The sequence below is a fragment of the Podarcis cretensis genome, assembly GCF_951804945.1.
Source record: "Podarcis cretensis genome assembly, chromosome: 10".
NCBI classification, from domain to species: Eukaryota; Metazoa; Chordata; class Lepidosauria; order Squamata; family Lacertidae; genus Podarcis; species Podarcis cretensis.
Window position 1 is genome coordinate 1,338,383 of NC_137179.1, and position 15,049 is coordinate 1,353,431.

Below are 15,049 nucleotides of genomic sequence, written 5' to 3' on the forward strand. Positions count from 1 at the left end.
CCCTGGTCAGAGGCAGAGCAAATGCCCCCCCCCCCAAGTGCTTTGCACATGCTCCAGTGTGGATGCTGCCTTGCCCATTCATAGAGCTGTACAGTTAGAAGGGACTCCCAAGGGTCATCTAGTCCTACCCTCTGGAGTAGCAGAATAAAAGATGGTGACAGCCCCTCAGAGCTCTCATAACACATCTCAGTCTCCTCTTCCCCAGGCTACACATAATTGAAATACCTCGGGTTACGTACTTAATTCGTTCCAGAGGTCCGTTCTTAACCTGAAACTGTTCTTAACCTGAAGCACCACTTTAGCTAATGGGGCCTCCTGCTGCCGCAGTGCCGCTAGAGCACGATTTCTGTTCTCATCCTGAAGCAAAGTTCTTAACCCGAGGTACTATTTCTGGGTTAGCGGAGTCTGTAACCTGAAGCATTTGTAACCTGAAGCGTCTGTAACCCGAGGTACCACTGTACTTTATTGTCACTTGTACATAGCCAGCTCCTTCAACCACTCCTCATCAGGCTTGGTTTTCGGACCCTTGATCATCTTGGCTGCCCTCCTCTGCACACCTTCCAGCTTGTCAACATCCTTCTTAAATTGTTGTGCCCAGAACTGGACACAGGATTCCAGGTGGGATCTGACCAGAGCAGAATACAGTGGCACTATTACTTCCCTTGATCCGGACACCAGACTTCTGTTGATGAAGCCTAGAATAGGCTTTGCTTTTTTCGCTGCTGCATCTCACTGCGGGCTCACATTCAGCTTGTGCTCCACCAAAACCCATAGATCCTTTTCACACGTACTGCTAGTAATCCAGGCGTCCCCCATCCTAATCTAATTTTTCCTAGAATCATAGACTTGCCCAGGCTTACGCCCCAGGGAGGTCACTTCAGTGCTGCTAACACAGCGGTTTGACTTCACACCCGAGACAGACGAACAGCAACAAGAACCCTAGAGCTGGAAGGGACCCTGAAGGTCATCCAGCCCAACCCCCCTGCAATGCATGAATCTCAACTAAAACATCCCTGGCAGACGGCCACCCAACCTCTGCTTAAAAACCTCATGTTGAACCTTGGATTTCTTCCTACGGAAATCCATTTTGTGAGTTTTGGTCCTCTTGAATCCTCCCTCTGTCTTCTGCGGTAGCAAAGGTTGGTGGTCCTCTGTCCATGCTCGGGCACCCTTTCTCCTTGAGTCCGAAGCCCTCTCCCCGGTCCTCGGGCCCCCAAACGGCCTCCGCCCTCGGACGACTGGGCTGCCCAGCGAGCCTGCGGCTGCGGCGAGGGCGGGGATGAGCGCCGGCGCGCGCGCCAGGGGATGCGCACGGAATCCGGAGTGGCTCCGCCAGGGAGGGGGCGGCCCGGGCGCTCGCCTGCCTCCTCGGCGCGCTGCTGCTGCTGCTGCTGCTGCTGCGCGCGTCCCTCCGACGGGCGGCAGAGAGGAGGAGCCGCGGCCGGCGCTGCTGCTGCTGCTGCTTCTCGCCGCCTCCGCCTCGTCGTGCGCGGCGCCAGCCGAGGAGCCCAGCCCGAGCCAGGCGGCTGCGGCAAGAGCGCGTCCAGGTGAGCGGCTCCGGCGCGGGGCAAGGAGCGGCCGGGGCCGGAAAGCTCCCCGACGGGCGGCAGTGGCGGGGCTGCGCGGCGAGCCAGAGGCGCCTTCCGTGGGGCGGGAGGGGGGCAGAGTTGGGTGCAGGCTGTGCCGGGGGCGGGCGGGGGGGGGGAGAAAGGCCGGCTCTGCTGCTGAAATGCAGGCTAGAAAGGGGGGGGGCGCTGATTTGCCCGCAGGCGCCCTCGCGGGAGGGGAGCGGGGGGCACCTCCATCCCTTCATCCCTCCTCCTGCTGAAGGGCAGGAGCCTTCCAGGATCGGGGCCCTGGGTTGGGGACAGGGCTCTCCGTCGCCCGCCCCCCTGCTCGCCTGCCCGGGACCGTCCGCGGGGCAAGGAAGCCGACGGGGCGGACTGGCCGGGGCTGATGTGCGCGCGGCTTTTACGCGCCCGCTCTCTCTCTCTCTGGGTCAGCTGCGCTCCGCGGAAGATGCGCGCGGTGTTGTGCTGGGGGGCCTATTTTTCCAAGAGGCCCTCTCGCTCTCTCCCCCTCCCGTACCTTCATCTGGCAGTGCCGAACGTTCAGACGAGACGGTGCAAGGGCAGTTTGGATTCTGACTGGATTCGAGGCGGCCAGAGTAGCCTTACCCTCCCCTCTAATGACTCTATTTGCGTTCTGAGAAGCGGGCGCTGCTCTTCTCTTGCATGCAGCTTGGCTGGCTGACTAGAGCCCTCTGGCTCACCGAGGTTCCGCAGGCGCCTTGCCCAGTGGTCTGGCCTTCTTTGGGGCACGTGTGGACGCCCTCAGCCCCCCCCCTTTCCCGGCATGTGGGTTGCTTTTAGGCTCTGAGGTCTCCTTCTCACCTCGCCTGGGTCTTAAAAGTTACTGCGAGGCATTAAGGATGGCCGGACTCTGCCTCACCAGTCGGAGGCAACAACGCTTCTGAATGCCAGTGCCTGGAAACCGCAGGAGGGGAGATTCGCTCCTCTTGGGCCCCGATCCTGCTTGCTGGTTCCCCCACAGGCAGGCTGAAGGAGATGAGCCCTTGGCCGGACCGGGCAAGTTCTTCCCACGTTCTCCTTCGACACGCTGTGACAGAGAGGAAGGAGAGGAACGGAGGGGGCTTCAGATCGGCCGTAGGGGAGGGGGGGCACCAGCTGTCCTCCGGGAGGAGCAGGGCACCCTTTCCCATGGGGCAATTTGCACACCCACAAGCTCACATAGGGCAGAGGGAGAGGCTGTAGCAGAGCAGCCCAGAGAGGGGCATTTAAAACGTGCAAAGATTCACTGGGGCCAAAAAACGCATCTGACAGCCACATGGCAGGGAGGTCTCTCCATTGAGCCTGCAGGTAAGGAAGGCAGCTCCCTCCCATCTCTGGGGCAGAGGGACTTGGGGGTTGGTTTCCTTCTTATTTAAGCCACCTGCCATCTTTCTGCCTGGGTGTTCAAAGCTCTTGCAGGCAATTTAGAATCTGCAGCTAGCCCTGAATACAGCCAGGGCCATTAACATGGATGGACTTAGTCATGCCCCTTGAGTTCAGTGGGTATACTCTGAGTAGGGCTTGGGGGCAGATGCAAGCCACAGTATTTGCACAGACCTGGTGCCTGGGTCTCTTTGCGTGTGGCGGCTCACAGTTTCTTTCCAGGCTCAACTCGGATGGCTGCTCCTTGTTGACCTTGAAATCCCTCCCCAGCTGAGGAGGGGGAGACCAGAGGGGCCCCCCAAAGGGTCCCTGGGGTCCATGTCATGTGCTTGTCCATATTGCACCAGGATCCTGTCTCTGGTGCTCCTGCCCTCTAAGGGGTGGCTGGAGGGACAAAGAAGGGCCTTCTCGGTGGTGGCACCGTGACTTTGCAACACTCTCATTGCTTAGGAATCTTTCCCCTCATTTCCCCAGGCTTCCCAGTCCTGCAAATGTGGCTTTTCTCCTGCTGCTTCATACTGGAAGGTGGTGAATTTCCCCTTTGCAATTTAAACTGGTTGAAGGGAAAGGGCACGTGAGCAGATAATAACATATGGTACTAAAACAAGGCAGGAAAGCAAAGTGCCATGGTTTGCATTGGGTGCTGGCTGGGGTCTCTTTCAGGGGGACTGGTAACCAGCCCTGCCCACTGCCTGCCCTCCCCATGGGCACCCAGGACAGGGAGAGGCATTTGCTTGCCCTGCCCGGTTGCCATGGGGGAGAGGGTGCTGGGATCACCAGCATGGCCCCCCAGGCAGGCTCTGAGGACAGAAGGCATTCTGCGCATGCCCCAAAGTGCTCTTGGTGCTCTGACTTCTCCTGGCCCTACTCAGGAGAGGAGTTTCACCGCCATTTGCCCAAAACCAAATCTGAAAGGTGGGCAGCTTTTCATACCTTCAGGACCCTGGAGCTGAAAGGAAGCTGCTTCTGGGCTAAGGTGGTCCTCTGTCCCCCCCATCCTCACACGCCCTGCCTGGTGTGTTCGGTGAGAGCCAGCTCCTGCCTTGCCACGTAAGATCTTAACGATAATCCTGCTGGATTAGGCCAATGGCTCACCCAGTCCATCATCCTGTTCTCACAGGTGCCTGTGGGAAACCAGCAAACAGAAGAGCAGCTCTCCCCTCCTACGGTTTTCAGCTACTGTACTGGGATTCAGAAGCACAGCTGCCTCTGACTGTGGAGAGCAAAGCGTAGCCATCCCAGAATCGTAGAACGGGAAGGGACCGCGAGGGTCATCTGGTCCAACCCCCCCTGCAAAGCAGGACTCTTTTGCCCAATGTGGAACTTGAACCCACAACCCTGAAGAGCTTCATGCCCTAGCAGCTGAGCTATGGGCAGGGGCGGAGCAAGGTGGAGGCGGTAAGAGGCAGACTGCCCCAGGTGTCATCGAGGGGGCTGGCATTCGGCGCGTCACCCGCCCGCGACTCCCGCCTACCCCGATCCATCTGGGGGAGCTGCGGCGTCCCCCCCCTTCCGCCTTCGTTTATACAGCCCCGCGCTCCCGGGCTGGTGGAGGAGGCATGCAGGGAGAGGATGTGAAGGAGGCGGGGGGGGGAGGAGGGAACTCTGGGCCAAAAAGCTGAACAACTTTGGCAAACCCTGGAATCCCCCCAAAAAAGCTCAGCAAAAAGATTTCAACGTGGGGGGTGGGTGACAAGAAATTTTCTGCACCGGGTGCCACCTGACCCTACTACGCCACTGGCTATAGGTGAGCACAACAGCTAGTAGCCACCCAGAGATCTCTCCTGCTCCATGAATTTGCACAATCCTCTTTGAAAGCCACCCTCCTCCTCCTCCTCCTGCTCACTTTCTGCCATGGTGACTGTTGTGGGTTGTGGGTGTGCAGAGCTGTCCATGCCGCCTCTTGTCAGGGCTGTGTTGTTCGCCACCCACCCAGCCCTGTGACTCAGGCGGCTTGTTGTTGAGGGTTTGGCTGGGACTGTTTTGCTGCGAGCTGCTTGGGTGGGGTGGGGAGAGGGGGGTGGGTGTCTCTGTGCTTACCCTGGGATTTAGGAGCCTTGCTGTCCCTGGGGCCAAGGCCAGCTCCGAGAGCCAGATGCCTCTGCAGGTCTGCTCCTGTCTCTCATATTTCCGCCCTCTCTGCAACCCCTCACCTCTTGCTTGGCCCCTCCGAAGAAGCAGAGGGTCCTGTCCCCCCCCCCCCCCCGGCAAGCACAGTGGGGGGTCTGGGCAGCTCACATGTGCTCTCCAGGCAGAGTGCATGCATGTCATAAGAACATTAGGAGGGTCTGCTGGGTCCAGCCGCATCTAGTCCAGCAAGAGAGGGGCTTCGGGTGTTGGCATTTGACTGCCCTCTGGGTGGCCCATCCTGGGTAAAAGGTAAAAAAGGTAAAGGACCCCTGGAAGGTTAAGTCCAGTCAAAGGCGACTATGGGGTTGCGATGCTCATCTCGCTTTCAGGCCAAGGGAGCCAGTGTTTCTCCACAGACAGCTTTCCGGGTCATGTGGCCTGCAGGACTAAACCGCTTCTGGCACAACAGAACACTGTGGTGGAAACCAGAGCGCATGGAAATGCCGTTTACCTTCCTTCCGCAGCGGTACCTATTTATCTACTTGCACTGGTGTGCTTTCGAACTGCTAGGCTGGCAAGAGCTGGGACAGAGCAATGGGAGCTCACCCCGTCGCGGGGATTCGAACTGATTGGCAAGCCCAAGAGGCTCAGTGGTTTAGACCACAGCACCACCCGTGTCCCATTGCAGAGCAGTGAGGAACTCCTTTCTCCCGAGCCCCAGGTCGGTTCGATGAAATGGGACCAGAGGAAGCAGCTGCCTCAGACAGAGTCAGACCACCTTTATTTAATTTGTATTCTACCTTTCGTCCGAAGAACCCAGGGCAGGTTCACAGAACGAAACTGCAACGTACGTAATGAAAACCAGAACAAACCAATGCCCTCACCTCCCAAACTGGTCCACTGAGCTCTGGGTGACACTTCCATCAGCTCCTGGGGGCTTCCCTCAGCCCTGCCTGGTTTCGATAGGGAGTGAACTGGGGTTCTTCTGCAGACAAATCAGGGGGGCCCTACCAGTCTGTGATTCTGTCCCAGGGCTCAGCACCCCCTCTCCCAGGACTCCTCCAGCCAGGGAAGGGCTGCTGCTCAGCGGCAGGACATCTGCCTTGCATGCAGAATGCCCCGGGTTCAACTCCTGACATCTCCGCGTACGGCTGGAGGGACTCAGTACAGACCAGCTTCCCACATTCCAAGCCTCACTCCAGGATGGGATTCCCTCGTCTCCTTTGTGAACAGCTCGCATGCAGCCCATCCGTGGGGGAAAGGCCAGTTTTCCTGGCAAAACAGGTGGAGGAAGATGCCTCGCACCCAGTGCCAGATTTACGTATAAGCTAAAGAAGCTATAGCTTAGGGCCCCACTCTCTTGGGGCCCCCAAAAAAAATTAAAGGAAAAACAAACTGGATGTACATTTCCAAAATAGAAGATAAAAAAGAAATAAAATAAAACCTACATGCAGCAACAGTGTTTTGTGTTGTGTGGGCTCCTAGTATGTAAGTCATGGGCCGCGCCTGCTAGCCTGCTCCCTAAAATATCACTGGTATGCTCCTTTCTATATAGAGGGTGCTGACATTCTGCATGGACTTTTCAACAATTACCTTGATAAAATACGTATTTTTTTATGTACAAATGGCTTTAGTTACCTATAACATATATTCAAGGGACGCAGGTGGTGCTGTGGGTTAAAGCCTCAGCGCCTAGGGCTTGCCGATCGAAAGGTCGGCGGTTCGAATCCCTGCGGCGGGGTGCGCTCCCGCTGCTTGGTCCCAGCGCCTGCCAACCTAGCAGTTCGAAAGCACCTCCGGGTGCAAGTAGATAAATAGGGACCGCTTACCAGCGGGAAGGTAAACGGCGTTTCCGTGTGCGGCTCTGGCTCTGGCCAGAGCAGCGATGTCACGCTGGCCACGTGACCCAGAAGTGTCTCCGGACAGCGCTGGCCCCCGGCCTCTTGAGTGAGATGGGCGCACAACCCCAGAGTCTGTCAAGACTGGCCCGTACGGGCAGGGGTACCTTTACCTTTACCTTTAACATATATTCAACACAAAAAAAAACCTGTGACAATTTGCTGTGGACAAAGGACAGCTGGACATATCGAGGGCCCCATGACCTTCAGGAGCTGAGGGCCTCATCAAACCTCAACCCGGCCCTGTTCTCACCCTTGCTTATTTCACAGAGTGGGGGACGTTCCCTCATTCACGCTGGCACCCTTCCCCGTCGATGCTGCCAGGCACGTGGAGTTTGTACTCGAGGCAGCAGACGGACCCCAACTGGGTGCAAAATGTACAAGTCGCAGCCTATTTATTTATATATCGCATTTCACAGAAACGCATCTGTGCTCAAAGCTGTTCAGAAGCAGCCACCAGCTAGAGGCCTTTCTAAGCCTAGTTCGCATATGGATGGACCAAATGCATTTTCATTCCCTGATTTTTTTGCCTCTAAAGAGCTCAACGTGGCTTGCATAGGCCTCCCTGTTTTATCATCACAACAGCCCTGTGAGGTAGGCTGGGTTGAAAGAGGCAGTGACTGGCCCCCTCAAGGCCCCCCAGCAAGCTTTGTGGCTGAGTGGGGAATCCTGGCCTCTCCCAGGTCCTAGTCTGACACTCTAACCATTACGCCACACTTCCCTTTCATCCACTCTTTCCAGGCATGGTCTGCACTTTAAAGCTCTGTGTCCGAGCATCCCCTCTTTTTTTGCTGCAGAGCTTTCCCCGTGAAAACACACTCTTTAGCGCTCAGTCGGAGCAAACATCAGTCCGTGGAAACCCTGAATTGCTGTTTGCTCCAGTTGAGCACTAAAGAGTGGAGGGGGGGTTGTGGGGAAAGCTCTGGAGCAAAGACAAAAATGCCTTTAAGTGCAGACTTGTGTCTGGAAAGAGTGGGGCAAAAAGGTATGTGATGATAAGCCCTGGCTGTCTGGTTCCTGACGTCTTTTGATTTCTGTATAGCTGCGACCATCCCTGGGCAGGTATAGCTGGCCTGAATGTCACGGAGTGTGGAGCTGTCCCAGCCCAGCAAAACCACTGTCGTGGGCTAGGCTCCCATGGGACGCTGCATCCTGCTAGATGCTCGCAGGGTGTCCCAGCCACCCCGACCATCAGCTCCCCAGCTGGTTCCTGAGCCGTTGGAGAGCAGGAGCCAGGAAGCAGGGGGTTTTCCTGCCCTGGCCGCTGGGCCACTGCAATGCCAACCTGGTGATGCATTGCACTGGAGGCAAACCTGCTGTCCTATTCTACAATAGCTTTGTAAAGAAGCATTTTGGTTTCCCTGCGAATGTCCAGGTCCTCAAACACTCTGCACTTCATTCAGGAGAAAGCCATACTCACAGAGCTCAGGACCCTTGTGGGAAGACGACGAACTAATGCCAGTGTCCTGGAAGAAGCAAAGATCACCAGTGTCAAAGCAATGATTCTTCAACATCAACTTCGTTGGACTGGTCATGTTGGGCGGACGCCTGATGATCGTCTGCTGAAGCAACTACTCTATTCTGAACTTAAGAATGGAAAGCGTAATGCTGGTGGTCAACAAAAGAGGTTCAAAGACTCTCTCAAGGCAAATCTTAAAAAAGGTAGTATAAGCACCGACAACTGGGAAACACTGGCCTGCGAGCACTCCAGTTGGAGAACAGCCTTTACCAAAGGTGTCGTGGGCTTTGAAGACACTCGAACTCAGGACGCAAGGGAGAAACGTGCCAAGAGGAAGGCACGCTTGGCAAACCCTCACCAGGATTAACTCCCGCCCGGAAACCAATGTCCTCACTGTGGAAGGACGTGTGGATCCAGAATTGGCCTCCACAGTCACTTACGGACTCACTGTTAAAACCGTGTTTATGGAAGACAATCTTACTCGGCTACGATGGATCGAAGAAGAAGAAGAAGAAGAAGAAGAAGAAGAAGAAGAAGAAGAAGAAGCCGTCTCATTCTGGCAGCCCTCTGTGCCTCAAAGGTGTGGCTGGCGGGGGACTTGGGGTGCTCCAGGGAGAAGCCTTTCTGCCCTCCTCCCGGGTCAGCCATAGGTCATGGGCTCAGGCAAAGAATCCTGACTTCCCGGCTTCTCTGCATGCCAGAGATAAGGGGAGCCCTGCAAAGATCTACAAAGATCTGAAAGGGGCGTTGGCTCCCCCCGGGGGGCGGACTCTTGGCCTCTCAGCGCCTCCCAGCTTCTAATGGGCCCTGTTGATGTGTCAGTCCTAGAAGCAGAGAATCCTCAAGCTGGGAGGAAACCCAAATGCCATCTAGTCCACCCACCCACCCCCCGCAATACGAGTTTTCTAAGCATGGAGAAGAAATGTGCAAATGTTTAGTAAGCCTTTAGAGGGCTATTGGATCATTTCTTCATTGTTTAAAACACTTTATGACCCGCCTGTCATCCATTTGGGTACCCAACTACCCACCCACGGATGAGGTGCAATGCGTAATCCTGCTAGCAAGACCCCCCCCCCTCGCTTTTGGCCGTAAGAACATGAGATGAGCCTCCTGGATCAGGCCCATGGCCCCTCCTTGGGAAGTAACTGCCCCTGATCAGGGCCGGATTTGATGCGGCCCTCAGCTGCTGACAGTAATGGGGCCCTTGATATGTCCAGCTGTCCTTTGTCCACAACAAATTGTCACTGGTTTTTGTGTTGAATAGATGCTATATGGTCATTGATGGACCTCATACAGTGGCACCTCGGGTTAAGAACTTAAATCGTTCTGGAGGTCTGTTCTTAACCTGAAACTGTTCTTAACCTGAAGCACCACTTTAGCTAATGGGGCCTCCTGCTGCCGCCACGCTGCCACCGCACGATTTCTGTTCTCATCCTGAAGCAAAGTTCTTAACCCGAGGTACTATTTCTGGGTTAGTGGAGTCTGTAACCTGAAGTGTCTGTAACCTGAAGCGTCTGTAACCCAAGATACCACTGTACATATCTCAAGCCATTTGCATATGTTGTCATGCAACCAGTCCATTTAGAATGTAGGCACCCTATGTATAGAAAGGAGCAAACCGGTGATATTTTAGGGAGCAGGCTAGCAGGCGAGGCCCATGACTTACATCCTAGGAGCCAACACAACACAAAACACGGTTGCTGGATGTAGGTTTTATTTTATTTGTTTTTTATCTTCTATTTTGGAAATGTACATCCAGTTTTTTCACTTTAAATTTTTTGGGGGCCCCCAAGAGAGTGGGGCCCTAAGCTAGAGCTTGTTTAGCTTATACGTAAATCTAGCACTTAAATCAGCATCTTAAAAAGCAGAGACAAAGCTTTGCCAACAAAGGTCCGTATAGTTAAAGCTGTGGTTTTCCCAGTAGTGATGTATGAAAGTGAGAGCTGGACCATCAAGAAGGCTGATTGCTGAAGAATTGATGCTTTTGAATTCTGGTGCTGGAGGAGACTCTTGAGAGTCCCATGGACTGCAAGAAGATCCAACCTCTCCATTCTGAAGGAAATCAGCCCTGAGTGCTTACTGGAAGGACAGATCCTGAAGCTGAGGCTCCAAGACTTTGGCCACCGCATGAGAAGAGAAGGCTCCCTGGAAAAGACCCTGATGTTGGGAAAGATGGAGGGCCCAAGGAGAAGGGGACGACAGAGGACAACATGGTGGGACAGTGTTCTCAAAGCAACCAGCATGAGTCTGACGAAACTGCGGGAGGCAGTGGAAGACAGGAGGGCCTGGCGTGCTCTGGTCCAGGGGGTCACGAAGAGGCAGACATGACTAAACGACTAAAAAACAACAACAAATCCAGCACTGGCCCCTGATCATTCTGCGCCCACTTTTGCACCCATGTGTGCCCCCATAGCTTTGGGTCATTCAGGTTGCTATCTGGGTGCCGGCTGATGGCGCGTCAAACAGGGGCTGTAGAATGGGTGCCGGCAATTGGGAAGGGTGGGTCCTTGCAGTGCTTGTCCCCCTCCTCCCCAGCCCCCACCACTGGCACGTCCAGACTGTGCCGTCCGCGTGAGGCCTCCACCCGCTCCGCAAGGAACTGCTGCGCTCGGCAGAGGACTGTCAGCCCGATTGACGTCCTGCTTCTACACCTGTCGGCCGACCGGCCCCCTCGGGGAAGGGTGCCGCCGAGGTGCCAGCCTGCATTCGGCCCTGTCTCTTCACATCCCTGCCGAGCTGGTTTCAGGAAGGGCGTCATGGCTGCGCTGATGCGACACTGCGGAAAGAGAGCTTGTCAGGGCACAAGTGCCCAGGGCTGAACTCTGCCGTGCTTCTTCAAAGAGGCAAGGATGCTGGCAGCAGAATACCCCAAAGAGCCCCAGAAGAGCCTGCTGGATCAGGCCATTGGCCCATCCAGTCCAGCATTCTGTTCTCATGGCAGCCAAAAAGAAACTCCTGAAGGAGTGTCTCCATCCCTGTCGTTCAGTCTGGAAACTGAGGTCCAGCTCTGAGGGCCTTCTGGAGGTTCCCTCCCTGTGAGAAGCCAAGTTACAGGGAACCAGGCAGAGGGCCTTCTCGGTGGTGGCACTCACCCTGTGGAACGCCCTCCCTTCAGATGCCAAGGAGATAAAAAACTTACAGTCATACCGCTAGTTGCGTTAGGTTCCTGTTGCGGATTTTTGGGTTGCGAACACAGCAAACCCAGAAGTGTATACTTCTGGGTTTCGCCACACGCACATGTACAGAAGCGTTCTGTGCACTTAGCGCATGCGCAGGAGCGCTCTATTGTGTCACGTGCAGAAGCGGCACTCAATTTACGGACTTTTCAGGGTGCAAATGGCACCCCGGAACAGATCACGTCCATAGGTAGAGGTAAAGGTAAAGGTAAAGGGACCCCTGACCATTAGGTCCAGTCATGACCGACTCTGGGGTTGCGGCGCTTATCTCGCTTTACTGGCCGAGGGAGCTGGCATACAGCTTCTGGGTCATGTGGCCAGTAGGACTAAGCTGCGAACCAGAGCAGCGCACGGAAACGCCGTTTACCTTCCCGCTGGAGCGGTACCTATTTATCTACTTGCACTTCGACATGCTTTCGAACTGCTAGGTTGGCAGGAGCAGGGACCGAGCAACGGGAGCTCACCCCGTTGTGGGGATTCGAACCGTCGACCTTCTGATCGGCAAGTCCTAGGCTCTGTGGTTTAACCCACAGCACCACTCGCGTCCCTATAAATAGAGGTACCACTGTATATAACTTTTAGAAGACATCTGAAGGCAGCCCTGTGTCGGGACGTTTTTAATGTTTGATGTTTTATTATGTTTAGATATATGTTGTAAGCCACCCAGGGTGGCTAGGGAAACCCAGCAAGATGGGCGGGGTGTTGTTATTGTTGTTGCTGCTGCTGCTGTGCTGCTGTTGTTCTTGTTGGAAATCCGCAAGCAGGATTCCAGCCCAAGAACCCTGTTCCCTCCTGTGGCAGTGGCAGACCTTGGGGTTTCAAACTGGTTGCTCTCCCTTAAGTCCACCTCTTTGTGCCTTCCAGCAACTGGCACTCAGAAGCCTCACTGCCTCTGACCACGGAGGCAGAGCAGATCCATGGTGCCCAGGAGCCATCGATCGCCCTCTCCTCCTCCCCCTCCTCTTGCCACCTTTGGGAGCAAGTTTCCTAGTTTCCTCCAAAGGCATGGCTTCTTCAATGAGAGGTTTAAAACTCTGTATCCACTTGCTCTTTCTTTTTTGGCATAAACCCAGCTCTTTAAAGCAGAAGCACAAAAATAAATAAATGGCAATTTGGTTTGCCCATGGATTGCCATTTGTTCCGATTCCACTTTAAAGAGCAGGTTTCTGCAGGGAAGGCTCCAGAGAAAAGAAAGAGCACAGCATTTTAAAGCTCTGGCTGTGCAGAAGGAAGGTAAGTGGGGATAAGTCCATAGTTGAGGAGCGTTCAGGACCATTGCTCAGGCTTTCAGGATTTTTAAACACCAAGTTCCCCTGGGGAAGAGGCAGAGCCCCTCTTTGGACGCAGGCGGCTCACTCTTCCTCCTCCAGTTAAGGCGGGGGTTGTGTGCTTGCCTGAAACCCAGGAGAGTCGCTGCCAGTCTGAGCAGGCAATACTGAACTAGATGGACCACTGGTCTGGGTTTTCCGGAGAGAAGCGAGGCAGTTTGGCCGGCCTCAGAGGACCAGCCTGTGCAAAACGGGGCGAGACTTGGTGACTTTGCCTTGTCTTTCTGCTTCCCTCCCAGCGCACTCCAACCGCCAGCTCAGCTCAGCCTGGGTGACAGTGACGACCCGCCACACTCCTGCTCTCGCCGAAGAGTGGCAGGAGGGTAGTTTCTTCTTGGCTGCGTGTGCTGTGCGCTCGTGCATGATCCTGTCTCGCTGGAGGGACTGCTCCTCACGTCCCTGTTCCAACTGGGACGCTGGAGCGGAAACCGTCACCTCCCGCGTCTCCTCGCCCTCTTGTCACATCGATTGCACGGGATGCTTCTCCCCGACTGAGCTCGGAGGGAGCTGGGCGCCTGGCGGGATCCACTTTCTAACTTGGTCACCAGGCTGTGTGGTGATGGGGGGTGGGGGTGCCGTGTGACCTGCCCCAGAAGCAAATGACACAACTCTGGCTTGTTGGAAACAGAAAGCTGCCTTACTCTGAGTTAGACTAATGGAGCTCACCATTCCCTAGGTCAGGGGTTCCCAAAGAGATGGGGTTCCCTGGGAGGGGTTGGCAAGGGGTGGGTGTGGGTAGGTGGGTGTTGAGGACCACCCGGCTTCGTAAAGAGAGCGTCACATGAACTGCAACCTTGCTTGTTATTGGCATCAAACTCCAACCAACCGAGCTATCCAGGAAGTTCCAACCACTTTGCCCATTGAATTAGGGCGAGATGTTTCAGGGCCAACTCTCTGGGGAGCATCACAACAACAACAACAACAACAACAACAACAATTATTTGTACCCCGCCCATCTGGCTGGGCTTCCCCAGCCATTCTGGGTGACTTCCAACAAAATATTAAAATACAGTAATGCATCAAAGCTGAGGCTCCAGTACTTTGGCCACCTCATGAGAAGAGAAGGCTCCCTGGAAAAGACCCGGATGTTGGGAAAGATGGAGGGCACAAGGAGAAGGGGATGACAGAGGACGAGATGGTGGGACAGTGTTCTTGAAGCTACCAGCATGAGTTTGACCAAACTGCGGGAGGCAGTGGAAAACAGGAGGGCCTGGCGTGCTCTGGTCCATGGGGCCACGAAGAGGCGGACACGACTAAATGACTAAACAACAACAACAACAACAACAACAATGCATCAAGCATTAAAAGCTTCCCTAAACAGGGCTGTCTTCTAAAAGTCTGTTAGTTGTTGTTCTCTTTGACATCTGGTGGGAGGGTGTTCCACAGGGCGGGTGCCACTACCGAGAAGGCCCTCTGCCTGGTTCCCTGTAACCTTGCTTCTCACAGGGAGGGAACCACCAGAAGGCCCTCGGAGTTGGACCTCAGTGTCCAGGCTGATTGATGTGGGTGGAGATGCTCCTTCAGATTTACTGGACCGAGGCCATTTAGGGTTTTAAAGGTCAGCACCAACACTTTGAATTGTGCCCGGAAACATACTGGGAGCCAATGTAGGTCCTTTGAAAAGGAGATGACCTCTTGACTCGCTGTCTGGGATTTATGAGCTGTGATCTCAGCATCGTAGGGGGGTTTGACTAGATGACACCCAGGGGTCCCGTCTATGATTCTGTGGCCTGTGAGGAATGAATGCACGGGGGGGGGGGGGGGGCGGTCTGATACTGTGTGTCCCTCTAGGACAGGCTTTGCCAAACCCAAGCCTCCTGCTGTTTTTCGGACTACAACTCCCACCATCTCTAGCTAGCAGGACCAGGCGCTGGGGTGATGGGAATTGCAGTCCAAAAGCAGCGGAGACCCAAGTTTTGGAAACACTGATCCAGGAGAGAAGCCCCGAAAGTGGAGGATTTTTCCTGCTGCCCTCATGTGCGTATCTGTGACAAGTGATGGCAGAGCTGCAGTTGCCAAAATGGGAGCCATAGCCCCACCCCATAGGGAATTCTGCCCGAAATTTTCCATAAGTTTACTGAGGGTCAAGGAGTCCTTTTCTGCAATAGCTGGGGGCGCCTAATGACCCTGTTTGTTTATTGCTTGCTCTTATCTCCCCACAACC

At 55.0% G+C, this 15,049-nt stretch overlaps 1 protein-coding gene across 1 annotated transcript in view; it reads left to right on the top strand.

Moving 5' to 3' along the window:
• Positions 1–1,305: 1,305 nt before the first annotated feature.
• PRRT4 (proline rich transmembrane protein 4) overlaps positions 1,306–15,049 on the top strand; it is a gene marked incomplete at its 5' end in the record, with an annotated part of 28,336 nt that continues 14,592 nt past the window's right edge. The window contains one exon of the mRNA XM_079992332.1: positions 1,306–1,547. Within this exon, the coding sequence (XP_079848458.1) occupies positions 1,306–1,547 (242 nt within the window). The remainder of the gene's footprint in view (positions 1,548–15,049) is intronic.